Raw genomic sequence first — 26,003 nt, 5'->3', positions numbered from 1 at the left:
GTTGCTAGATTGAATCCCTAGGCCAACAAGTTGAAAAATCACCTCTGTCCTGTTACATTAACCCTAATTGCACTCCAGCTCGTTGTTGTAAATGAGAATGTCTTATCTTCCTCTGTGTGATTAGGGGAGTAAAGGAATATACTGCATATACACTTTTTCATGAAGGTAATATGTTTTAAAATGAAAATGCTGAACAAACCATATTTTCAAATATTTGTTGGCACAATTACATGGGCAGTACAGGAATAATAAGTAAACATACAGTGTTTGCTCATAAGCTGAGCCTTAGTTTGTTGACAGGACATCGGCCTTCATTTACTTTCCAAAATGGCACTATAAGTAATGTGTTATTGTGGCTTGGGTAGTCGGTTCACAGCCTTTGGGACTCTCAGGATAAATATCATTGAGTCTGGGTCAAACAGTCTCGATGAGAGGGCAAATGTTCAAGCACTGATCCCACAGAGCGTGTCAAGCATTTTTAATTGCAGGTAGATGAGTCTGTAATCTCTCTGTATCTGAAAACATTGTTTCTAGGAAGGTTTCCAAACAAAAGGAGGCAAAAGCTCATTTATGATTAGATACTTTAGATACCACTTTGTATGAATTTGTGAACCTTCCCATCTCTCAGCAGCCTCAGTTATCATCAAGGTTGTTTTTTTCTGTATGTTTTTTATTAATGGACTGCCCAAATACCCAACATGAATAAAAATGTAATTAATAAAAATGTCATTAAATTAAGATTGAGTTCTCATTGATGAGCACAAAAGTCCATCCGTAGTGTTAAAATGAATAATACAAAGTTATTCTAAGTCAGTTACAAATACAAAACTTGAAATAAGTGATTGCGTAAGTGTTCACCCCCTTTGCTCTGAAACACCTGCATGAGCTGTGGTGCAACCCATTATCTTTAGAAGTCATGTGATTAGTAGTTGAATAGAATCCCCCTTTGTGAAATAGCTGTCCAATACTCTCACATTCATAAGACAGATGGTGATGTTCATATAAACAGCCTAGTTTTATTAAAGGTTACATAACAGCAGTCTTGTTTTCCTCTCACAGTTAACTCCATCTCCATTTATACAAACTGAAGCACTTAGGGCCTATGTTACAGCTGACAATCATCAACAATCAGTTCACAATTAAAGGGACATGGCTCAAATAAAATGCAAATGCTTAATAATAAGAGTCTGTAAAAATTCCTTCACAGATGTCCATTTGTTACCAACAAAAAATGTATATATGGCTATAGCATTTTCAGCATTCAAGTAGTCCTTTCTGAGTTTTTCATAGCATAAAAAACAACACAGTAGTCTTACATTTACTGATTATCAATTGGAATGCAATTGGGATTCTGAGAGATATATCCAAATCATATTATTAAAAGAATCATACCTAACCTGTGTTATAACTGCACCAACAGTTGTTTCCTTCTCACCAAGTTGCTTGCCTATTGTCCTGTAGCCCATCCCAGCCTTGTGCAGGGTCTACAATTTTATCCCTGATGTCCTTACACAGCTCTCTGGTCTTTGCCATTGTGGAGAGGTTGGAGTCTGTCTGATTGAGTGTGTGGACAGGTGTCTTTTATACAGGTAAGGAGTTCAAACAGATGCAGTTAATACAGGTAATTAGTGGAGAACAGGAGGGCTTCTTAAAGAAAAACTAACAGGTCTGTGAGAGACGGAATTCTTACTGGTTGGTAGGTGATCAAATACTTATGTCATGCAATAAAATGCAAATTAATTACTTAAAAATCATACAATGTGATTTTCTGGATTTTTGTTTTGAAGAGTTGAAGAGTACCTGTAATAAAAATTACAGACTTCTACATGCTTTGTAAGAGGGAAAATCTGCAAAATCAGCAGTGTATCAAATACTTGTTCTCCCCACTGTATGTATGTATGTATGTATGTATATATATTATATACACACTCTGAACCAAATTATAAACGCAACACTTGTTTTTGCCTCCATTTATCACGAGCTGAACTCAAAGATCTAAGACTTTCTCTATGTACACAAAAGGCCTATTTCTCTCAAATATTGTTCACAAATCTGTCTAAATCTGTGTTAGTGAGCACTTCTCCTTTGCTTTGTGTTAGTGAGCACTTCTCCTTTGCAGTTTCCAACGCTGTCATAGAAAGAAAACTAAAAAAAAGATTAGAAATGTCTGCAACTCTCATTCTTGTCCTCACACAGTATACCGGAGGGTCTTAGTATGTATTTATTTTATTCTGGACCAGTAAGAACTTTTTCTCTTTTCTCTTTTTCTTTTTTCTTTTTTGTATTCTTGTTGATGATTTATATGATGTGTGATATGTGTGAGGACTCTACTGCAAACAAAATCTACCTTCGGGTATAAATAAAGTAACTTGAACTTAGGTGTTGTGCTTAGATGTGGGAATCTAATGGAGACATTGGAAACATTTCAGTCCATGTCACACAAGCTGTTCCCTAAAGAGCTGTGATAAAGTATTTGCCCCATTAGTGATTTCTTATATTATAGCAAATCTGCCACACTAAAAGGTTTCAGATCCTCATTGAAATGTAATATATGACAATGTGAACCTGCGTAAACAAAATTCAGTGTTTAAATGAATTTTGAAGTTATTCAACACCAACTGGCCATGTGTGAAAAAAGCTCTGAGGTGTAGTGGTTAGCGACATAGCCTTTCATGTGGGCGACCTGGGTCAGAAGCAACACTTTCTATTCCGGGCAGGCTGAACTAGGCTTGTTCTTTCATTTGTGAATGAAATTGATACAGTAACTATAAATGTAGGTGGTGATATCTGACTTTCTCATCAAGTGAGAAGACAAGAGAATTGTGCAAACCCCTCCTTTTTTCTGCACAAGGAGTTGTGGTCTATATTACCCCGAAAAGCATGCACGGATGCATACTTCGAAAATCTACCAGAAATAGTTGCAGTATAACCACAAACAGTTGTATTTAAGGCTTACTATAAGTGGCTACTGAAGCTTGTAGCCAGTAAAGTTTTTGTCTATCCTGAACAAATCCTAATGCCTATTTTGTTTCGTCCGTGGCGAGGATTGAACACCAATCGCCTACATGGCAGTCAGCATCTCTATCCACTACTCTATTTAATAATGGATAGTCAGTCAGTCACTTAGTAAGAGACATTTGCTCTTCTTGGCTGGCTCCGCTTACACAGTCAGGCAAAAATCGTCCATTTCCAGCTAAAATAGTCATAAAATAGTCATTTACAACATCAACAATGTCTACACTGTATTTCTGATACATTTAATTTTAATGGACAAAAATGTGCTTCTCTTTCAAAAACAAGGACATTTCTAAGTGACCCCAATACTTTCTACTGTATATTGCATCCTGGTGCCATGTGTTCTCCAGGTAAGCGACACACATGCACCCGGCCATCCACGTGATGTAAAAAGAAACGTAATTCCAATGCTCCGTGGTCCAGTTCTGATGCTCACATGCCCATTGTAGGTGTTTTCAGCAGTGGACAGGGGTCACCATGGGCACCCTGACTGGTCTGCGGCTACGCAGCCCCATACGCAACAAACTGTGATGCACTGTGTGTTCAGACACCTTTCTATCAGTACCAGTATTAACTTTTTCAGCCTTCTCTCCCCATGTGCATCAATGAGCCTTGGTCACCTATGACCCTGTTGCCGGTTCACCGCTTTTCCTTCCTGGGACCACTTTTGATAGGTACTGACCACTGCAGACCAGGAACCCATGCCCATTTTTCCTGCTTCTAACACATCAACTTTGAGGACAGAATGTTTACTTGCTGCCTAATATATCCCACACACTGACAGGTGCCATGACAACGATATTATTAGTGTTATTCACTTCACCTGTCAGTGGTCATAATGTTATGGCTGATCAATGCGTATATAAGGCTTGAATTTTAGTACATTATAAAATAATTAAACAAAAAAAAAATCTAAAATGACTTCTAGTAATAACTATACTGGAACATTCAGTTGTAAAAAAATAAGTAAATGTACCAGACTTGACTTCATCTTCATATGATTTCATTATCTGGCATGGTTTTATTACAGTTCTTCTGCCATCTAGGGATCCATGCATGTAATGTGTGAGGCCAACCCTGTGCTTATTGAATAAAACATTGTTACATTTTATTTTGAGAGTCCCAATTTCCATCTGTAGATGTTCTATAGATAGTAATACTATCAACAAACATTCAACCGTCCATTATAAAACATGTCAAATGTCTGCGCCCTTTCTGTGTCACCAATTTCTTGGTAGTATTTTGAGGAATATGGTTACAAGTTAAATTTCTCTGTGCTTCTTGCTTCGGCTACTGTCTTTGATTTAATTGTCCCCTGGAGTCATTTCCCCCCTGGGGCCTTGTAGTTTATGATTGTTTCAGAACCATTCCCGGCTTGTGCAACTTCTGTCCCCTGCCGTGCCCGACCACTTTCAAGAGGAGGGTCACCATTCTGTGGCATTTGAATCTCAATATGGGCTTCTCTTCTGTGCGCTGTTTGGTGGCTTTGACCCTGTCTGTCACCTCCAGCTATGAGGTGGGGGCTTTTTCACACTTCCTCTAGGCTCCCAACAGACCTGCACACTTCACCAAGTGTCAAAGGTCCACCACACATGTGTAAAAGGGTCCACCTACAGGGAGAACAGCAAAGACGTTCAGCTTTCACAAGATACCAACCCAACCCGTAAAGGGAGTCTGTGAAAAAATGAAGCCCCATGTAAACAAAAACGTAACAATTGAAGCCCCACTGTAAAAAAAAGAAATGCAGGAAAAGCAGCTAGAACCAGCACCCCGAGGTGTGAGAGGGACACCTAGAAAAGACAGACAAAGGTGAAGTGATGGGTTCAGGCTTGTGGCCAGCAGCAGAGTTGAAGTGATCACATCCACAACAGCCCGAGAGGGATGGTGGACATGAGTGGAGCCATCAATCACAGGAGACAAAGGTAGGCGTGAAAGCGCACAGACACTCCAAAACCAAATTTGGAATAAAATAAAAACTGCAACCCAACTGGGAATGGACAAGAATGCATGGCTGAGAACCCAATTCAACTTGACTAAAGTAAACACTGAACCCATAGAGTCAGGATTCAGAATCAACACCCGAATCTCTCCGAACCCCCAAGAGTAAATGAGTGAGAAACAGAGCAGCGTGCACCGCCACCAGTAAGAATGCCTCCGCAACAACCTGCCAATTGCCCAAACAAACAAGCACTAAGTCCTAATGCAGCTGAGCACCCCAGAACGGTGTTGGCCACGAGACAAACCAAAATCTGCACACACGCATCACCAAGCAAGAGTCAACTTAGAGACTGTGCATGCAGGACCGGAGGAAAGGGGTTACGTGGTAAAGTAGCACTGGAGTAAGTCCTACACTGGGGGCAAAGAAATGTAGAGGGACAGTGGCACCACCAAAGACGTAATGGTTACAAACTGCCCATACAGTGGGAGAGAAGGCAGGTCCGACACCCTGCTCACCACCCCACAGAGGTAGTCAGGAGTGTCTTTATCACCCACCTCAGCGGAACAGATAAAACCCCATAAAGGAAAAAGCAAAAACGGCCCACACAGCCCGACAAGCCAGCAGAGTTAGCTAAAAGGAAGAAACCCACAGCGGAAATTCCGGGGAAACATCCCCATCCCACAACCATAGTTCAAATAGGACGAGACCAAGGTAGACACCAACACATGCATTGGCAAAACCTGGGTTCAGTTCACGTTAGGCACACTCCTTCTTCACTCACTCCTGTGGGTGAGCATGGCCATAGTAAACAATGCAAAGCCAAAGAAAGGACCTGTCCAACAAATACTGCTAGTCAAGCTCTATGAGACACCATAGAGAAATCCACAATTCTTGCCATACAGAAAAAAATCACAGCCTGCAAACTACGAGAGCAGTAACGGCCCCACATGAGGAGAAAAAGTCAGTAGAATCTGTACACCGCCGAATGTAAACAACGTGAACCACGACATCAACAACCAGGACAGCAAGGTAGAGTAGCATGCCAGCGGGAGTAAGGTAGTATCAGACAAACTGAGATGGCCTAAAACAGGAGAAGCACTTTTGAAACAAATACAAGGGGTACATTCAAAGCACAGCATGGACATGCGGTCATCCATCTTTAAGCGCTTCACGCACTTTAAGCGCATCACACACTCAGATATGTCTTATGTCCTGCGCCCATTTTTTTTGTTTCAGCACATGCCTCTCAAAAGTTCTGTGCACGGCCCAGGCCTTATCAGGAATGATTGCTTTTGTATACATGAATATGCTTGACTCGAGCGCTTTTCCATTATGGAACCGAAGTGGCCAACCGAAATGGAACAAGATTTTGACCTTAAAAAATTATTTTAACTACGTGGGCATAAAAATGCTTTTCGGATCTTTACAGAAAATACAATTACTATGTTGCACATTACTATAGCTATCGCTACTATGTTATATGCTCCAAAGACCGCTCATTGATAACCTATTACAACGATTTGGACTGGGAGTGATTTAAATCTATCCCAGTGAAAAATAATTACACATTGGAGATCTGATTGGTTAAAAGGGGGATTCGGAAGTCTTTATGTAAATATGTCCCCGCCCTCTTTGCGTGCTCTCCACCCCCTATTTGCGCTACCGTCTCTAGTAGCCGTTGACGGCTCTTGTAGTGACGGATCAAGCTCCCCCTGTAATATTTTTCTTTTTACTTTTTCATTTGTTTTGTGGAAAAAGAAAAAGGAGTACAAGTAAGCCGCTTTACACACAACAATATATTGTATGCCCTCTGTTTTTATAACAAATCAATTTGTATTTTGAGCGAGCTAAGACGTGTTAGCAAGGTAGGGTAACGTTACTTGTTAGCACCAGCGTGAGCATTAAGCTAGCAGGTAGCTAGAGAGCTAACGCGATTAGTTGCATTATTCTGCGATACAACCTCGAGACAAGTCGGGACAAGACCAGGTTAGTAGCTACATCTTGTATTTACTGATGTTAAATAGTGGAGATGTAATAATTGTAACCGGAAAAAGATGTATGCTCACGTTAATCAGATGGATAACTCTTAGCTACGTAAGGAAAATAATTAGCTACGCTGCTAACTGACTGGTTTGGTTCATATCAGGGTGAGTAGTAAAGCCAGTGCTTATTATGAGTAGGCTAGATAGGTTAATTTCCTAATGTCGGTACGATAGTTATTTGGCTAATAATCTGGTAACACAAGAACGTCGTCTATTTTCACGGTGTGAGTCATAAACTAACGTCCACTGCCTACGTTATAATATTTGCATCGTCAACGCAAGTAGTTATCGTTACCTTAGTAGCTAATGTTAGCTTTGTTGCTAACCGGTTGCAGGTGGGCCTAACATTACCCGCATCGCCATTTTGTTTTGTTCTCTTAAAATAATTTCTAAAATCGCCTCTGTTCCTAGTATTGGCCGTTGTATGATTCATACTATCGTGTCGCAATTGATTTACGATTGACATTTTCCACTTGTTTAACGAGGAATGTAAATATACTTATTTCAGCACCGCGACGTAGTCGGTTATAGTTCATTACGAAACATCGCAGTCCCCCTCCCAACGTGAATATGGAGGCCGCATTTGCTAGCTTTTCTCATATTTAACACTGGCGACAATCAATTTGATGTGTATGTAAAAAAAAATAATAATAAGCAAATGGTTGGACGATGTATTGTGTGGAACTTTGCACGTTTATAACGTAAATTTACCGTGGTCGGTAGCTGTTATGATTCTGAAGATGTCATGCTTGTCCTGAATTAATTTGTTACCATTACCAGGCCGGTTCACGGTGTATTGCAGTGATTGCGTGCATGCTTAGCTGCCCCGTTAATCCCTGCACAGCATGTAGTTTGCCGGCCATCCCACGACGACCTAATTTTCTAATCTTATCGGGGTATTGAGGCACGAATGTTTTTTTATTTTTTTATTGGGGGTGCTCAATATGCCAGTCTGCTTCGCCATTGCATTGAATACGTAATGTTTCAGCTATATAATGGGTTGCGGTGGTTAAGTATCTGACTCTAATAATATTGTTGCAGTCTTTAAACGGGCCATGTTATATTGCGTTTTGCCTTGAACAATTGAAAAGCCCCTCTACGACTGATACTGTTTATGCTGGTTTGGTTGCCATGGATGATAACAGTTCGTGTCACTGCTTCAGTTTCATTTATCTCTCTTGTATGAGCTCGTTGATGCTGCCTTTTTTCTGGCAATATTTCCAGTACACACTCATTTATGTTTATTTATAGATATAAATACATGTCATTTACAATTGTGTGCATACATTTTTACATATGGGTGGTCCATGGAATTTAATCCGTGGTCCTGCTGCTCCATGCTCCCTTTCTTTATCAAGGAAGGGATCACAGTTGCGTATATTCCTTTTATTTGTCCACTTATTGTTCAGCTTGCAAATGACCTCCAGCAATATCAAATTACATCACAGTAAATCTTGTTTTTTGCATGAAAGATAACTTGTTTAAGGAATCTGTAGAAAACGTTTCTCTTAGTATACAGACATGGCAAGTCTTAGTGTTGCCAAATTTTGATTCTGAATTGGACAGATGTCAGCCCAGTGGCAGTTTTTGGTGAGCAGAAGAATTGTCTCAACCCTGTTGTTGCCATGGAGGCAACCCCTCTCAAGGCAGACCCAGAAGAACTGAACATCATTTATAATGCATCACCATGGCAACCGTACCATGGATTGCATTATTGTTAACCCAGCATTTCCTGTGTTGATGTGCTCATGGCAGTCTTCACTTGGACAGTGTTATTGGTCAAACACACTTGTCTCTAATGTTATTGGTTTGTTTGCATGTTAGTCATTTAGCAGACGCTCTAGAGACTTAACATGAACATTTAAGGTTACTTGTCCTGCTCAAGGGCCCGATGGCATTTCCCTCCATGTTTCGAACCGGCGTTAACGCATTTCCGGGTTTGCCTCCACTTTCAGTGCTGTTTAACTACATGGTGTCCAGTGTCTTAACTTCATCTCTATCCCCCTCTCTGTCAGTCTCAGGGCTCACCATACTCAATGAGCGGACAGCGCAATGTCAGAGCGCTCTGGGCAAACTGCAAAGGGGAAGGATGGCAAATCAAAGTATGCGTCTCTCAACCTGTTTGATACATACAAAGGAAAGAGCCTTGAAGCACAAAAGCCTGTTGGTGAGTATTCTCGTTTCCAAGTGTTTGTCCTGTGTGCCTGTGCAGGTCCTTGTGTTGTGATCATAGACAATTGGATTTGTGGATACAGGTTATATTGAACACTGTCTTTCAGCCTGTGTTGCATCAAATATATCTAGGCTATATCTGCGTTGTAGATCCTGGAGTTAAACTCTTGTTGGATTTGGCCATTTGAATGCCGTGAAGGTTTCTTACCCCTTTATCAGTTAAACTCTGTTATCCATTCAAAGGAAGCGGTTGCTTACCTGGGGTGGGGTGTGCTACCTTTCAGTAATCTGCATTTTTTAAATGCAAGGAATTTATGCCATTCGCCTATGTTTCTTTTGAAAGACAGTTCTGTTATGTTTTTTTAACAAAGACATGCAACCTTATGTATGTTCATTGCAATTTTTTTAATGACAAACAACACAATTAGGTTAATGCAGTGGCATACATGCCTTAACTTTCTTAGTGTGTTACTCTGAAAGAAAGGAAGTAAATGGCAAATCTATATTAGGTATTGTCTGGAGTACTGTTGGAATGTTTGTGGCTTAGCAGTCCATTGTGCTAATGATTCTCTTGACTGATTTCTGTCTTCAATGAGACGGCTATGTGTCGTAAACAGAAATTCACTTTTTCCTTGATGAAGAGAAACAGACTGTTCAGTAATGGGAATTATTTGGGTTATGGTTGATGAGCTTTGATTCAAATAGGATGAATGGGTGCATGTCTGGTGGTCTAAGCATTGGTACTCATCCCTGAAGAACAGGATTTGCATTCCACACTTTCCAAACTGTCTGAAAATCAATAATACCCAGAAAAGCTGCAATATACCGGGGGGGTATCTCTGGCTGTGCTGCGAGAACCTCTAACCATTCAGCCTGACCCAGCCGAGAGGGACAGAGCCGTACTTGTAATCACAGTTTGACTTCCGCGTGTCGTCTCTTATGTTTTATTCAGGAGCTGCCTTGCACATACATCTCTGCAGCTGTCCCTTCGCTTTCTTTTCAACCCCCTCCCCGAACGCACTCTAGTGCCTCAAGAAACAAATGGGAGACTGATATTCGGTGTGTCACTTTCTACAAATAGGGCGATGGCCCGTAAACGACAGAAGCTTTTCCATCGTTGTGCAGGGTTAATACCTATTGTCTTGCTGAATTCGAATGTAGGTGCTTCTAGCACAACAACAACAGTCTAAGTTGAATGGAACTCTCGTTACACTGGTTCTTACATTGAAACCTGGCCTGTCTGAACTCGTGTCGTAACATTGTCTTTGTCGAAAGCCTACGTGTTGTGTCAAAGGCGGCCACTGTCCTCATACCTCCCTCCCAAGGGTTCTCGGAGGTGTCAATTAATTCGGTCTTCCTGTTAACGATCCTACCCTTTATCCTTGTCAACAGTTCCCCCCCGCCATGGCCTGCAGTCTCTTGGTAAAGTTGCCTCCGCGCGGCGCATGCCCCCCCCTGCCAGCCTGCCCAGTCTGAAGGCGGAGAACAAAGGCAACGACCCCAACGTCTCGCTCGTTCCCAAAGACGGCACAGGATGGGCAAGCAAGCAGGAACCAGCAGACCCAAAGAGGTGCCAACTTGATTTGACTAAACTCTTTTCAGTCAGGACTACACACTTTTATAGTCTTGTGTTTAACAGAAATGTATCCGATATATCATTTCATAATTATTTGCGATGACTTCAGTATATAAGAATGGGCGGCCGTGTCTTGTAATATGGTGATTCCCAGCTCTAATACACCCAACAATACAAATCTTTATCTTAGCTCCAGACAGGTTTGGCCAGGTCTGTTAGCAAAATGTGTACTGGTTGGGGTTCTTGAGTTGGTAACCACTGTTCCAATAGTGATTTGAATGCACACATTTTTTCTCAAGAAATGGCAGCAGTATTGTGATGGAACATGGCTGAACTGTAACTGGTGTGCTTGTCTGACTGACACACGTGATGCTTAACCATCTGGCGTTTGTTGCACCCTTTCTGTTTCCATCTCGTAGTACCGATGTATTGTCAGCACCGCAGCTGGAGTCGCCGCAGCCTGTGGTTTCACAGACGCCTGCACCGACCCGCCCGAGAACCCCGCCAGCTCCAGAGGTACGGACGCAGCGTGCGCACATTCATTGTGGGCTTTAAAAAAAGGTTTACGTGCCACTGTGGCACTCAAATCTCTGCGTTTCTTTCAGGCCCCGCCTCCGGTTTCAGCCCCGGCTTCGGCCCAGGCCGCAGGGGCAAGGTCCTGGGCTCAGGCCAGTGTTACACATGGAGCACAAGGAGATGGTGAGTATCGGGGACCACGGTCTCGTCACGGTGCTCAGGGGCTTGTCGGTGGACTTAACTGCTTCTCTGTTTTGGTATGCGACTCACCGACTCGCCGCCCTTTTCTCTCTTGTGCCGTACAGGTGGAAAGGGATCAAGCCAACCGTCGCCATTCTCTCGCGAGGAATTTCCCACCCTGCAGGCGGCTGGCGATCAGGACAAAGTTGGCAAAGAACAGGGCACTGCAGATCAGTGGTATGGGCCCGGACCAAGCCTCCGCCCACCAAGTGAGTAACTAGCTACTGGTGGCAAAAATGGCGGTAGTGACATTCTGTTATTGTTTTTGATTAAATACTGTTTTGTATCAATATGGCGACGGTTAGATTTCTGCACCCGTGTTCGGTACCTGAACCAAACCTCCTTTTTGGGAAAGTGGATTACACATTAGTAAGAAAGGAATCGCTGTATTTATTATCATTATGTCAGAAATGCAGGCAGTTTTTGGCTATGGATCGGCCCCTCATTTCAGCCAGCTCTAGGTATAAACCATTTATCGCAGGCTTTTTGCTGGTGTCGTTCATTATGATGAGTATACTCTGGGAATGCAATGTTTTAGATGAGTTACATTTGTTTGGAGCCTCAAGTGGTATAGGTCAGTAGTGTTTTAAATGGTTTTACAGAACACTACTGTTATTTAGCTCGCTGTCTGTTAAAATAGTTGCACTGTTTTGTGCGTCTGCAAGTTTAAATTACCTTTTTAATGGTGTTGTGCCAGCACACATTTATTTACAGAAGAAACGTGAATCCGGACATTAAAATGTCATTGAAAACATGTTTATGGCATCTGTGAATTTTGCCTTAGAGCAGAGCCACAGTTGATGGATGCAGTGGAAAGCACTTTAGGGTTGCAAGCTTATTAACTGTCATTTTTACATTTTCCACATATCCCAATTTTTCAAGGTTTCCAACTGGAACTTAAAAAGCTTCACCTATGACCTTCTATGTTCAGTGTTCCTTCCTGTATACAAACACTGGAGTTCTGTAAGTTGCTGTTGTTAACCTCCCTCTCTTCTCAGACATGACAAGCTGGCGGGAAGGTGGGGGCCACGCCCTGGCACCCACCGCAGAGGGGGTTGCAGAGGGTGGCCCGGGCGGGGCAATGGAGGGGGAGGCCGGGAGTGGCCTGGCAGGCCCCCCTCTCCAGCAGCAGCAGAACCCCCAGTCCCATGTGCCACCTAGGAACCCCCCCGCCGGCAGCCCTGGTCTGCCCCTACCCCAGCCTCCCGTGGGCCCAGGGTTCCCCCAGTACAGAGGAATCATGCCTCCATTTGTATGTTTGTTTTTTTCATTCTCTGAGTGTAATCTCTGAATCTTCTATGTATATTGCTGATTTTCCAACTTGTGAAGCTCTGTGATGTGGTATTACGTTGTTACGTAATAGCTCTATCTTTCTGTTAGGGATATGGCATGGACAGGTTTCCTTTACAGTTAAATCTTTTTAGTTTTTTGAAATTTCAGTTAAAATGGATTTGAGGAAAATAAACATTTGTGATGCATGAAGCTTGTAGTCATCCAGTCACAATTTCATCAAACCAGCGCTAGACTAAATTCATGCTAGAGCCTCTATGTGGTAGGTTATTTGGAGGTATTTGGCTAATCAATGGAAGATGGAATAAAAATGTACATGTAAATGTTAAAAGGAGTAGCACATTTAAGTATTTTATTTTCGATTTGCCTAGCTTTAGATTGCAGTCTAGCAAATTAGCTTGTCTCTGTTGGATGCCACTACTATGTCATCAGAAGAAATAACAAAAAATACAATTGTTTAAACATCCACAGCTCTGGTTTTCAACTAGGAGGTTTTCAGAGTCCTGGCAGTCCTTTCGTTTTCATTAGGTGGTTCTGTATATCATCTCACTGGGGACGTTTCCTGTACGGTGTCAAATCAGTGTCAGAATGTCATTGTTAGGCATGCGCACAGATGAGGCTGTTAGTCGTCAGAGAAGCAGCAATAGTTCTCTAACAGGAGGAAGATTTTTCACGTGTCAGGGCAGGATCAATATACATTTCTATTGTTTTAATGCATTAAATATATTTAATTAATCATAGTTTTGTAGAGGGTAATATTCCCCTAGTATTGGCACCAGCTATTTTTATTTTTTAACAAAGAAATTCTCAGATGGTACAACAATTTTAGTTTGTCAGTATAAGTACATTTACAGTGTTGTAACTTTTATACACTTTCACAAATTGAAATGATACCACAACGTGTGTTTTTGGGGTTCTGTGGTTTTATAATTTGCCGGGTTTTGGGACAGTACGGGATAAATATTTACAGGACGGGGATGAAAAATGCACTCCCCTGGCCACCTCTAGTGGCAGGTAGCCTACAGTTCAGAGCCTCTGACCAGTATCTGAAAGTTTAGTAGATCAAATCTATGAGCTGACCATGTGAAAACTGTTTGGAAAATATCCCCCTTCCCTAAATAGTTTGTTCTTCTCTTTCTCTCTCCTAGATGTACACTCCCTACCTGCCTTTCCCACCTCCCTACGGCCCCCAGGGGCCCTACAGGTACCCTCCACCCGGTGAGGCTCCGCCCCGGTTTCGCCAGCCGGGGGGTCCGGATGGTCGTGGGCGTCCCCGGGGTGGCGGAGGTGAGATGGTGAAGCGGCCGTCCATCCTAAAGCAGGATGACCTGAAGGAGCTGGATGAACTGGACCACCAGGATGGTGACGAAGGCTGGGCAGGTGAGAGTGAGCGCAAGCAGGTGTCCGGACTGAACCTGTAAAGAAGCTGTAAGGCATGAGTGTGGTATATGCCTAGTATACCCCCCTCGCTAATAGCTGTTCTTATGCCTGCATGCAACTCCGTGGTGTATTGATCATATTTTTCAAACCCTCAAGGTGCCTTAATGCTTTTGTAAACTGATCACAGACATAATTTGAACTGTAAAAATTGTCGGGTCTGTGGTGTCTCATATTTCGGTTAGTCAGTATTCTGGTTTGGAACCAACCACGGAAGGTTGGAATCATGGGAACAGGAGCTGGTGCTGAAGGGTAGAAACTGGAATTAAACATTGGTCTCACGCAAACATTGGTCAGCACATTCTTAAACATTTTGTCTGCAGTTTTAATTATCAAATTCTTTATTTTTTACTCGGAGAGGCCCTCAAACATGTATATGGTCAAAGTGAGAGGAGTGTTTGCTAACACACAGATAAACCCAGTGGGTGTCATGTTTCTCTGCATCATCCCCCAGATCGACTAGTGCTGTGGATGGGGGGGGGGGGTCGGATCAGGTTCTTCTAAGCGGAGAGGGAGGCATCAGAAGCATGCGTTGTTTCAAGTCTGCCTCCCTCCCTCCCTCCCACGTGTGTGTTTTGTAAAATGGTGGACCATGGCAGCATTTCAAAGGTGTCTTGCATGTCGGTTGTGTTACCACTCTGAATCCTTGGGTCTTTCGAACAGGGGCACACGAGGAGATTGACTATTCTGCCAAATTGAAGTTCAGCGACGATGAAGGCGAGGAAGAGGGAGATGAGGAGAGGTGTGAGAGACCCGAAAGGAGTGAGAGCAAGAACGGCCCACGGTACGTTGCACGGTAGCTGCCTATCAGCGGAACACCTGAATGGTTTCTGACTCCCAAGAAAGAACAATAGTCTGGAAATAAATTGGCTATGGGTTAGTGCTGCACGTGGGACCGCTTTTGAGATGACATGTCTGTTTTCATTCTGTCTCCAGGGAGATGCAGAGGTCTCAGGAAGGGCCCCCTCAGGTGGTCCCGCGCTCCCGAGCCTCTGACAGCGCTGGGGACAGGGACACCCGACGCACACCTCCCTCCAGCACCGACCACGACGGGCCCCCGCTCCCTTCCGGCAAGCCAGGATGGGTCGAGGAGGGGGTTGCCAGCGGCTGGGGGGGCCAAGGATCCCCCGCCACCTATCAGGTATGACCCGTCAACGGCCAGTCAAGTGTTCAAAAGCAGGGCAGCGCAAGCAGACGGCGACCCTTTTCTGGTAGATGGTTAGGAGTGTGTTTAGCGTAATAGCTGACTGGATGCGTCTGGCTAACTGTAACCTGTGGCTGCCTGTAAAATCCAGGGGCGTAGGCCTGGACTGGGTGGCCCCCGGGAGCAGCCCTCCCCCCCACCAGGGTCTCTTCACCAGGGACAGGGGCCCTACTCCTACTACCGACAGGTATCTGCCTACCTGGAGAGTGAGAGGGTCTCATAGGCGTATTGATATATACAGTCACCTTCAAAACGATTGGCTTCCTTGATATAGCTAAGCTAAAAAGGCTGTATCAAATGAGCACTGGTCTGTTGTAATGTGAAATAAATTATATGTTGTGAGTTATTTAAGTTATTCGTCAACCCTGGGGATGAGCGGAACTCTTTATTGCCCAATAAAACAGCTCATTAACTGTGTTCATTTTATAAAGCCTTTTGTTCATCTTCATCACGGTTGGTGATGACTTTGGAAGTGACTATATATTTGTGTATACAGGTAAACACAAAATAAAGGAAACACTGACAGTGTTAATAGGGAATTGGGTTACCAGAACAACTTTATTGTACCTTTGTGAAATCCATTAAAGCAATGCAACACCATTGTTCAATGAGAAATTGCATTATTTGGTATTTTGTTGGGTGCTGTGGCGATATGGATCTGGCAATTTGGTTGATATCTGCCAGTAAAGCAGTATTTTTCACTGAAGCTTCTGCCATGTCTCCCAACGTTCAAGTATTTCATAGTAACTGAGGTCTCCAAATAATGGGCAGCTTTTTTCTACTTGACCCTAAGCATAAAGGGATTTTAATAACTTAATGTGGGACACACTCCTGTGGGAAGCACCTTCTTTGAATGGGATGTTGAGATTGTTTCCTTGATTTTGAAAACTGTATATCATCTATATTATCCAAATAACGAGAGTGAAATCCATAAGTATTTGGACACCAGTTGTGTTTTGGCTCAGCACTCCTGCAATTTGGGTTTAAAATGAAGCAATGCTATTTTCATCTTCTTGAATGATTCTTAATGTTTAGCTTTTTAGCTCCGCAATGGCTGATTTCCAGTTAGACTTAGGTGTATGAATGCTTACTGTAATGAAGAAAACAACTAAACTGTCCGACCGATCTGGAACACTGGGCGGTAGGTCTGGATGTCGGCAACTACCATTTGCAGAAGGCCTTGCCTGCCATATTCCAAAAAGCTGTACTTCAAGGTGAAAAACACCGTTGGCATCAAAATATGATGGCCTGAATCGTACATGAAGAGTCTGCAGAATTCTTGGCAAGATATTTTGGATAGATGAGAATATGCCTTAATTCGTTGGACAGCACTTCACCTTGTAGCAGAACGCTAAACATAATGCTGAAGGAACTTAAGATGTATTCAGGGCCAAAAAGTAGAATGATGTTTGGAAAATACCTGACCTGAATCCAGTTGAGCATGCAAATCACTTGCTGAAGACAAGACTGAAATATAAAATGCCCTGAAAACACAAACACACTGAAGATGGCTGCAGTACCAGTCTGGAAGAGCATCCCCAAATAAGATGTACATCTTCCGGTGATGTCTGAGTTGTGGTTATTAATCAATCATTAAATCCAAGTACTAAATATGACATTTAAGATTGTTTATTTCTCAGGTTACTCTTGGACCCCTAAAAAGGGGGTATGTATAAAATGGATGTAAAACGTCCACATTTTATGGATGTAATTAGTCTTTCATTTAAACTGACAGTCTGCACTTCCTCTTAGTCGTTGTTTCATTTCAAATCACGTGCTGTAGTACAGAGCCGAAACAACAACCCTTTCACTATCCATATACTTACTGCACTGTATATCTGCATCAATTGTACATTTTCTTTTCAGATGAGATTTTCTTTAGTCCATTCTGGAAGTTATTTCTGCAGTGTTTATTGTTCTTTGTGTCCTTATTCCAAACTCAGGACCGAAACTCTCCTAATCTGTCTGGCCCTGTGGTGGTCACTGGAATGGGCGCTGTTTCCTTGGCCCCTGGAAAACCCGCCCCCTCCCCGCAGCTCCAGCAGCAGTCTACTTCCCCCGCTCCGGGAGGCCCGACTCCTCCCCCTCAGGCTGGCGGCCTGCTGGCCCCGCCCCCAGGTGAAGACGAGGACGAGACGTGGCGCCAGCGCAGGAAGCAGTCGTCCTCTGAGATCTCGGCTGCCGTCGAACGGGCTCGCCGGCGCCGTGAGGAGGAGGAGAGAAGGATGGAGGAGGAGCGTCGTGCAGCCTGTGCTGAGAAGCTGAAAAGACTGGACGAGAAGGCCCAGCAGCAGGGCAGTGGAAGCAGTGGAGGCTCAAAGCCCCCCAGCCTGGATGGCAACTCCACCGTTGCCACAGCCGGGAGCCCCAGTCCCTCCCTGTCTGCGTCGGCCTCCTCCCCGAACATCAGCCAGCCACCGTCCCCCTGTGTGGACCCCGAGGAGCCACCCCTGGCTCTCCTGGCTGCACAGGCTGCGACCAGTGACCTGGTGCCAGGGCCCAGTCCCACTGACAGACAGAGGGCCAATAGCAACAGCAGCTATGACTCTAATACGGGTGAGTTTTCGGGCTGCTTTCTGGGATGTACCTATTTAACCTATTTGAGATTTTATTTGACATATCGTACCTCCCCGATTTGCCAAACTGAACGAAATGGGAGGATCATATCTGTTTGTTTGATGGAAAAGTCTCTCTACTAAGTACCAGTTAATCAGTCATTTTTGATGGAGGTATCTGTAAAAAGGTCTGTTCTCCACTGATTTCTTAAGTTATTACATCCTAAGTTCAAAAAAAGTCCCTCAAGTGATTTGTAATTAGGGGTTATTGTACTCTTGTTGCTAACCAGTTTCCAACAACCAGTGGTAATTCATTGCTCTGTAATTTCTCCCCTAACCCACATCCAGAGTCCCAGCTGTGTCCCCAGCCCCCTACTCCCCAGCTGCAGCTGCTCCCAGTGGAGGTCATAGTGCCAGGGGAGAGTAAGGAGGAGGCCCTGGCTAGTGCTCACATCCGCGGAGGAGGAATGGCGGACCTATCCAAGGTGGAGGGCATGGGGGGTGGAGTCAGTCGCCAGGTCAGCGGCCCCCCTGGACAGGGCTACTCCAAGTACCAGAAGTCTCTGCCACCTCGCTTTCAGAGGCAGCAGCAGGTATGTTTCATGGCATTTTAGATCAGTGATATTCAATCCTGGAGCTCCGTTTCATTTGTTCAGTTTCCAACCCAATAGTTTTTGTATGCGTCTGATTGTGACTGCATACATGAAATTGTTAAAATTATCTCAACAGCGGTCTTTTAAAAGCAGGAATATTTTTGATAGGTTAATACGTTGAACAGATTTAGACCTGATGGGAAGACCACACAACACACACAGAGGTAGACTGACTGATTTGGGATATTTTTGTTATCCCTTCCCCATCCCAAATTTGGGAAAAAAGGGAAACATCCATTCTTTGTCCCAGAAAATAGCCTGGTCAATAGACAACCCAAATACATTTTTGACTGGAATAGTTTTCTCATGTCAGCTTCATTGAAGAATTAGTGCCACTCTCTGAAGGATTTCTCCAGCACTGTTTCCTGGTCCTGGGGACCCAAAGAGTTGAATATTGTTTGTTTTGCCCTAGTGCTCTCACAGACTTTGATAGCTTTTATTATGTCAATCAAGTGTGTGAGTTGTTGGGAAACATTTGAAACAGGTGTGTGAGTGCTGGGGGGGGGGGGTCAACCCTTTGGGTCAACCCTTTGGGTCAACCCTTTGGGTCAACCCTTTGGGTCCATAGGACCAGGATTGGGAAACAGTTCTCCAGAGCGTATGTTCTGTGAATCACTGAAAGGATCCTAATACAACAAATGCTCTAAACAATGTTCTAAATAAAATTTTTGAATGGGTGTGCTCATACCCGGATTCATTATAATCATAGTAACTCAGTTTGTAAAGAACATTTACGATGCCAAAAAAAAGTTTGATCAAAGTGAGCAGCAGTAAACTAGACAAAGTAGCTGCAGATGAGCAGCAGTAAACCACGGGTCCTAGGTGTTTGTTCGGACCCTCTCAGACAAACACATCGCCTGCTTGCTGTGTTTTCAGGAGCAGCTGATGAAGCAGCAGCAGCAGTGGCAGCAGCAGCAGCACAGCCAGGCAGCCCAGCAGAGCCAACAGCAGGCCCCTCCCCCCGGGCCCCCCCCACAGACCCAGGGCCCAAAGCAGCAGTCAGCCGGGCCCCTGCAGTACCCGCCCCAGGGCTCCTTGGGCCGAGGGCCCCTGACCATGAACTATGACCCACGCTGGATGATGATGCCCTACATGGACCCTCGCATGATGCAGGCGGGCATTCAGGGTCGCCCCCCGCCCATGGACTACTATTCTCCCAACATGCAACACGCAGGTGGGCGCACAAAACCGGGTCAATAAATGAACTGCTCTGTCAAGTTTTAGGCTGAATCCCCATTTCCATCAAACGTTCTAAATGAAACAACTCATTTTTAAAATGACATCTTGGTCTGTGGCTGTTATGTGAATATGCAGTGAAGTCGCTATACGTGCAAAGTGGCACTACTTTTCTAATGCAAAACCCTCTGTTGCAGGGTTGATGGGGCGAGAGCGTTCCGATTCGGGGGGCTCTGGATCAGACCCCTTTGACAGGCAGCAGCACTCAGGGCACCCCCACCGCGGGACGCCGCCCATGGACCCCAAACTGGCCTGGGGTCCTGAGGTTTTCCCCACGGGCAGTGAGGGCAGGGAACTGAGCTCCCCTCTTAGACAGAAGCAGGCGCTGGATGACGATGAAAGCAGCGGCAAAGGACCTAGGTAAAATGTCACTCATGTCTTTTAATGTCAAATCACACAACTGTGTTAGCAATAAGACACGTTAGTTTAAATTCTAAAAGATGGTCAAAATCCCATTTTCATTTCAGGAGTGACACCCCACCAGTCCGTGGCATGCGAGAGGGGGGCCCAGGTCCCATCCAGCAGCCCAACTCTGGGTCGGGCTCCTCGAACCAGACCCCACCTCCCGTGGGCACACAGCAAGGTGGCCAGGGCGGAGGCAGCCACCACCCCCACCACCACCAGCCCTACATGGGTGGCCGTGGCAACTACAGCAACTTCCCCGACCAGGGATCCCGCATGGCCCCCCATCAGCAGCAGCCGCAGCGTGGGAGCGGCTCCTTTGGCCACCAGGATGAGAATCACCGGGTGGGCCAGCAACAGGGCCAGATCTGGGGTGCCCCCCCGCACCCCCACTACGACCGGAACGGGCGCGCCGACCTCTCGCCCTTGGAGAGTAACAACCCCACCCACCACCCTCAACAGCATGGCCACCAACACCACGGCGCCCCCCACTACCCCTTCCAGCCCCACATGCCCGAGAATGGACGGGACAGAGGCGGCGACGCGCCCAAGAAGGGCGACCCTTCGCCCCCGCTGCAACAGCCGTCTCTCTCCTCGTCCTGCTCCTCGTCATCATCGTCGTCCAGAGAGGATGGTGCCAGTAAGGCGCTCCATCACCTGCCTCCTCAGCGCGAGGCGGACGCAGGGAGCGGACAGAGGGCGGAAGCGGGAAGCGGCCGGGAGCCAAAGCAGCAGGACAAAGGGGGACCAGGCCACCCTCCGGCGTCGGCGATGTCTCTGCAACAGCGGCAGGTCCCGGAGCTACAGCACCACCGTGAACCCAAGTCAAACCAACGGGAGCGTGGCGGAAGGGACCACCCCACTGATACCAAGTGGGGGCCACGGCCTGGAAGCAGCAACGCTCCGGGCCCCTCCTCACACAGCAGGAGGACAGCGGGTGGAAACGCGCGGGAGGAGCTGGCCAGTCACCCGGCAACAGCCGACCACAGCAAACCGGCTGGTGGGGGCCAATCGAGTGGCGGAAATGGCAATAAGAGAGCCGGGCCAATCAAGCGGCCCGTCTTGAAGGAGATGAAGAGAGAGGGTGGGGAAGGGGAGGGGGTGGACAAGACCGGTGGGGGCGGCTCTGGGAAAGACGAGAGACAGGATAGTGGACACTTGTCGGCCAAACAGGAAACGTCCTCCGGCCCTCAGACTTCCTCCGCTGTGCCTGGTGAAGACGAGTCGGCCCAGACCGGTCTCAAACCCAGGAACGGCGGCAAGGACCGAATGGCAAATGAACGTGGAGCTGGCAAGGGGCCAAAAGATATGGACAACCCCACCCCTTCTTCAGGGTACTCCGGCCCCCCTTCCAACAGGCGGGACAGAGAGCGCTCCTTTGAGGGTTGGGCGGGCGCATCCTATCACGCCGCCTCAGCCCGTGGCAACCGAGCCAGTCGAGGGCGCGGCGGTGAGTTCTATGGCCGTGGCCGAGGTTACCGTGGCACCTACACGGGCACGGCTGGGGGCGCCAACGTTAGCCGTGGGAGGGCAACCGGTAGCAGGAGTAGCCGAGACTCCCGGTCTGGTGGAGGCTACCAGCAAGAATTTAATGATGAGGGGGGAAGGCGTGGCCGAGGGGCGTTGCATGCCAACCCGGGGCGTGCCCGCAACCGCAGTGAGACCCGCAGCGAGGGCTCTGAGTACGAGGAGGTCCCCAAGAGGAGGAGGCAGAGAGGGTCTGAGACAGGCAGCGAGAGTGCTGCCAGTGACCTAGCCCAGTCGGACAAAGAAGACCGCAAGCCCAGTGCCAAGAACGGCAGTGGACCCGATAACCACAGTGGCAGCTCCGCTCCACCCAGAGGCTCCCAGGCCCGTGTGTTCACCCCCAGAGGCGTGCCCTCTAGAAGGGGCCGGGGGGGAGGGGGAGGTGCAGGAGCTCACAGGACGGCCTCCAGGGCCGAACCTCACGGCTGGGCCTCCAAGTCGTCGTCCGCTTCCTCAGTCCGAAAGCAGCAGGTCCCGGCACAGTCATCTGCGCCCAAAGATGCGGGCCGTGGAATTGGAGGCGAGAAGAAGGAGAAGACTGTGGATGGAAGCCAAATTCAGAACCAGGGAGGGGCAAACCTTTCCCAGTCTACTCCGGCAGCACCTGCTTCAGGCCCTCAGGGCTGCCTGGAGAACGGGGGTGTAGGGACACAGCCGCCCACAGTTAACCCTGCCAACTCCGGCGGCCCCCTTCCGCTCCCCCTCTCTAGCTCGGACAGTCGAGGCTTCCCTCGCATCCCCCGAGACGGCTTTGAGCGCCCCCCGAGACGCCGTCGCCATGGGCGCTCTCAGCACCAGCAGGACAAGCCGCCACGCTTCCGCCGGCTGAAGGAGCGAGAGAACGCCGCCCGTATCAACGGTGGTGTAGGGGTCATTGGTGGAGGAAGACCATCCTCACCCGGTCAGATTGCTACTGACACTGCTCCCAGTGCTGCACTTACGACTGTGGCACCCAACCCTAACCACAACACGCCCATTACCACCACCAACAACAGCAACAGTGCCGGCGGCCATCTTGGAAGCTCTAACTCAAACAGCCACCACCACCATCACTACAGCCAGGGCAACTCCCAGCATCACCACAACCACAATCCACCAGGGGGAGCCAAATCCCCCGACTTCTCCAACCAGAACTCAGACCAAGCCAATGAGGAGTGGGAGACCGCCTCCGAGAGCAGTGACTTCACTGAGTTCCGAGAGAGGGATGGAGGAGGCAGGAAGACTTATTCCTCCCATCCTCATCATCACCCGCCAGGAAGAGGAGTTGGAGGAGGAGTGCCTGGTGAGCGAGAGATGACTGCGAAGGAGCAGGCCGCAAACAAAAGAAGCTTTTCCAGCCAGCGTCCCGGCATGGAACGTCAGAACAGGAGAGTCAACGCTGGAGGACGAGAGGGAGGAGGAGGAGGTGGGGGGGGTGGAGGAGGAAGAGGTCCGCGGGGCCCGCCTGGTGGGAGTGGAGGTGGAGCCAGCAACGGAGGGGGGAACCGCGGAGAGCGGCGCGGCAACTGGCCCTCCCCGAAAAACAGGAAGTGACGGAAGATCTGGAAACATTTCAATGACCCCCCCTCCCCTTTGTTTCTGTCATTCCTTCAGCCTCTTATCTGTTCTTATCCCTTAACATATTAGCACATAATCGTACAATAATTAGTTATGGAGACAGTGTACACTCACGTTAGACCCATCCCTTTTCTCCCACCGTCTGCTGTCCACTGTTTTTGTAACATCACTCTGCTCCCTCATCGTTTTCAGTTGCCCCCGGCACCCTTCCGAATTCCACCCCACTGTAGAATCAACAAACGCTTATTCGTTCAGAACGCACGCCTCTTGACTGAATACATTTAATAAAAACACGTTTCCATTCACAAGCACAATAGGACATACAACAGATACACAATCCACGCAACGTAGCGTGCGTGTGGGTGGGTGTGTTGATAAACACGGATGAATTGGCTAACCAGGAGATGGCAGGTTTTTATATTTATGTACCTGTGTAATGTTTGTACCACGCTTTGGGCTGGGGTGGTATTCAGTAGGGCATCTGCGTTGTTTCCCCACATGGGGGTGGGGGGGTGATGCAGGTTCTTTTAACAAGAACAGTTTTGTTTTTTTTCTTCCCTTGTATTTTTTTCTTTTTCTTGTTGCCTCATTTGTGAGTTTTGCTTCAGCCTCCCTCCCTTAAAGAAGTTAGGGGTGTGTCTTTTTTCTTCTGCAAAGCAGGTCATTAAAATACCTTTTTATACAACCCCCTCCCCTCCCTCTGAGTTTTTGATCTCCTGAAAAACAAGTACATCTCATTAAATACTGTGACAGCAACAGCAGACCCATTGAAGTACTACTACTGCTCCACACATCCACACTCTACTCACATTGATGTTGTCTTTAATATCAATGTATTTGCTGCTTGTTCAGAACTAGACAGTGTGTTTTTTGTTGACCTGCCCTGATTTACTTTCCATTGCTCTTTTGGTCCTGTAAAAAAGGCTTTCAGCCTCAACGTAGCATTCTCTTAACATGCTGCAACACATTACATGCACTGCAAAATTACGTTTTTTGCGGATTGTCTCTGGTTCATGTTCAAGTTTGATTATCCTAAGACTGAATTGATGGCTTTGCTTTATTTTACACCTGAAAAAAATACATTTGATTTTCTGTGAAGGCATTTTTTTTCTCAAGATTCTTTCACATGAAATGTCTTGTCAGGGAAAATGGGTTCAGTGAAAATGCAAGTCATTTTGCGAGAAGGAAGTGCAACGTTATTTGCTGTTATTTCAATTTGTCTTCATTTGTTGCTTCATTAGATACTTTAAAGCACTCCTATAGTATAAAGAGCTGGTTGGTGTATTTTTATTGAGCGAAGTTATTACATTATGCAGCGGGTGTTGTACTATGGTTCCAGAGTGCTAAATTTGGCCATTGGAGTATTGTACTGCTAGAATTTCTGTGCTGCTACTCAATGCAGGAAGGATCTCTACTCAAACAACTGCACTGTGCTGTAGGAGAGACCCCTGTAACATTTATGGCTAGCAAGAGCTCCATTTTGAAGTATCTTCAAAGCGTGCATTGTTTCAAGATGATCTTTCCAAAACTTCAGTGACAATTGGACTGAATCCTGGACTATAATGGGAAGGGGCAACGGTGGCCTGTTGTCACTCCGGTGGTATACCACATTTCCGAATGCATTTGCAAGGTATAATACTATTTCTTTCAAAGTGTTACAGGGATCACATGGAACTTCGATGTACACTGACCGATGTATCACACAGCTCACAAAATGACACACGGCTTGTTTAGAAAATTGGATGGGGCAGCATTCAAGTTGAAATAGATAAAGTTCAAACTTTTATTTTTATCTGCATTTTTCACTGCTGTAAGTTGGGGTTTGTTTGTTTACTGACAGCCACCATTTTAAGATTAGCTTTGGGATGTTATGAGTAGGGAGTTTGAGTGTATATGTGCACACTTGCCTGGTTTGCCCACACTTGGTTTTAGCAGCTATATAAGGACATTTCTAGTTATTTTTCTTCTGCATTCAAGTATATACATTCAAGTGTGTGTATATGTTTATCCAAATGAAGTACATGCAATGGAGAACTGTTTGTCAGTTCTTTTGGTGTGTTGACACTGAAAACCATACTCTAAGGCAGGCAAAATGGAGTGGGTATATTTTATTTTTCACTCTGACTTCTAAGCATGATCACATTCATGGGTGCAGCTCGCCTTGCCTGTGATAACATCGGTAGCCATACACTTACTACAGGCTCACGAGCCATCCATCCTTCCTTTACTCTTAGTATTGATGTGCTCATTGTATGTACCCATGTTTAAAGAATAAACAATAGTGTATTCCAGAAATACTTAAAAGATTGTACTATATTTCCAGCATTACCGAGGTACCTGGAGTGGTTCAAGCAGTTCTAGCATTTATGGTTTATTAATGGAACCGTAATATACACACACGTATGTATATTGGTATGTATCTTAAGTTTTTGTCTACCCCAACTTACATTCCCACCAACAAATGTTGCCATTTCTTACGTTCAAGGGAGCAATGTACAAGCAGAGAAGTGTCTTATTATAATAAAATTATACAGAGAAAAGTTAAATAAACTTTTGTTTTAATGGAAATTTGCTTTTGTCTTGAGTTTATCATGAACGGCCATACAGCGAATACTGTTAAATAACGCTAAAACCTAGTTTAG

At 45.9% G+C, this 26,003-nt stretch overlaps 1 protein-coding gene across 3 annotated transcripts; it reads left to right on the top strand.

The window, feature by feature from the left end:
* Positions 1-6,612: 6,612 nt before the first annotated feature.
* On the top strand, positions 6,613-25,929 carry prrc2a (proline-rich coiled-coil 2A). Of its 3 annotated transcripts, none has more exons than XM_010900471.5 (16): positions 6,613-6,726; positions 9,012-9,163; positions 10,561-10,738; positions 11,164-11,260; positions 11,350-11,443; positions 11,566-11,709; positions 12,499-12,752; positions 13,939-14,170; positions 14,891-15,011; positions 15,164-15,368; positions 15,523-15,618; positions 17,375-17,987; positions 18,335-18,579; positions 19,516-19,813; positions 20,013-20,235; positions 20,343-25,929. In XM_010900471.5, exons 2-16 carry the CDS (start codon positions 9,049-9,051, stop codon positions 23,335-23,337), a joined length of 5,910 nt encoding a protein of 1,969 aa, XP_010898773.2. In that variant the 5' UTR covers positions 6,613-6,726; positions 9,012-9,048; the 3' UTR covers positions 23,338-25,929. The 3 variants fall into 3 exon arrangements, with proteins under 3 accessions (XP_010898773.2, XP_010898776.2, XP_010898775.2); XM_010900473.4 differs by lacking the exon at positions 6,613-6,726 and adding an exon at positions 6,746-6,940; XM_010900474.5 differs by lacking the exon at positions 15,523-15,618.
* Positions 25,930-26,003: the final 74 nt, after the last annotated feature.

This window comes from Esox lucius, chromosome 10 (assembly GCF_011004845.1).
Source record: "Esox lucius isolate fEsoLuc1 chromosome 10, fEsoLuc1.pri, whole genome shotgun sequence".
NCBI lineage: Eukaryota > Metazoa > Chordata > Actinopteri > Esociformes > Esocidae > Esox > Esox lucius.
The sequence above is the reverse complement of the archived record's forward strand: the minus strand, read 5'-3'. Positions and strand labels throughout refer to the sequence as shown.

Bases quoted from the DNA above. Each gene is read 5' to 3' on its own strand.
- prrc2a (XM_010900471.5), top strand. From the start codon at position 9,049: ATGTCAGAGCGCTCTGGGCAAACTGCAAAGGGGAAGGATGGCAAATCA. The intron at 9,164-10,560 runs GTGAGTATTCTC...CCTTGTCAACAG, and splicing joins TGAAGCACAAAAGCCTGTTG to TTCCCCCCCGCCATGGCCTG. The intron at 15,619-17,374 runs GTATCTGCCTAC...TTCCAAACTCAG, and splicing joins CCTACTCCTACTACCGACAG to GACCGAAACTCTCCTAATCT.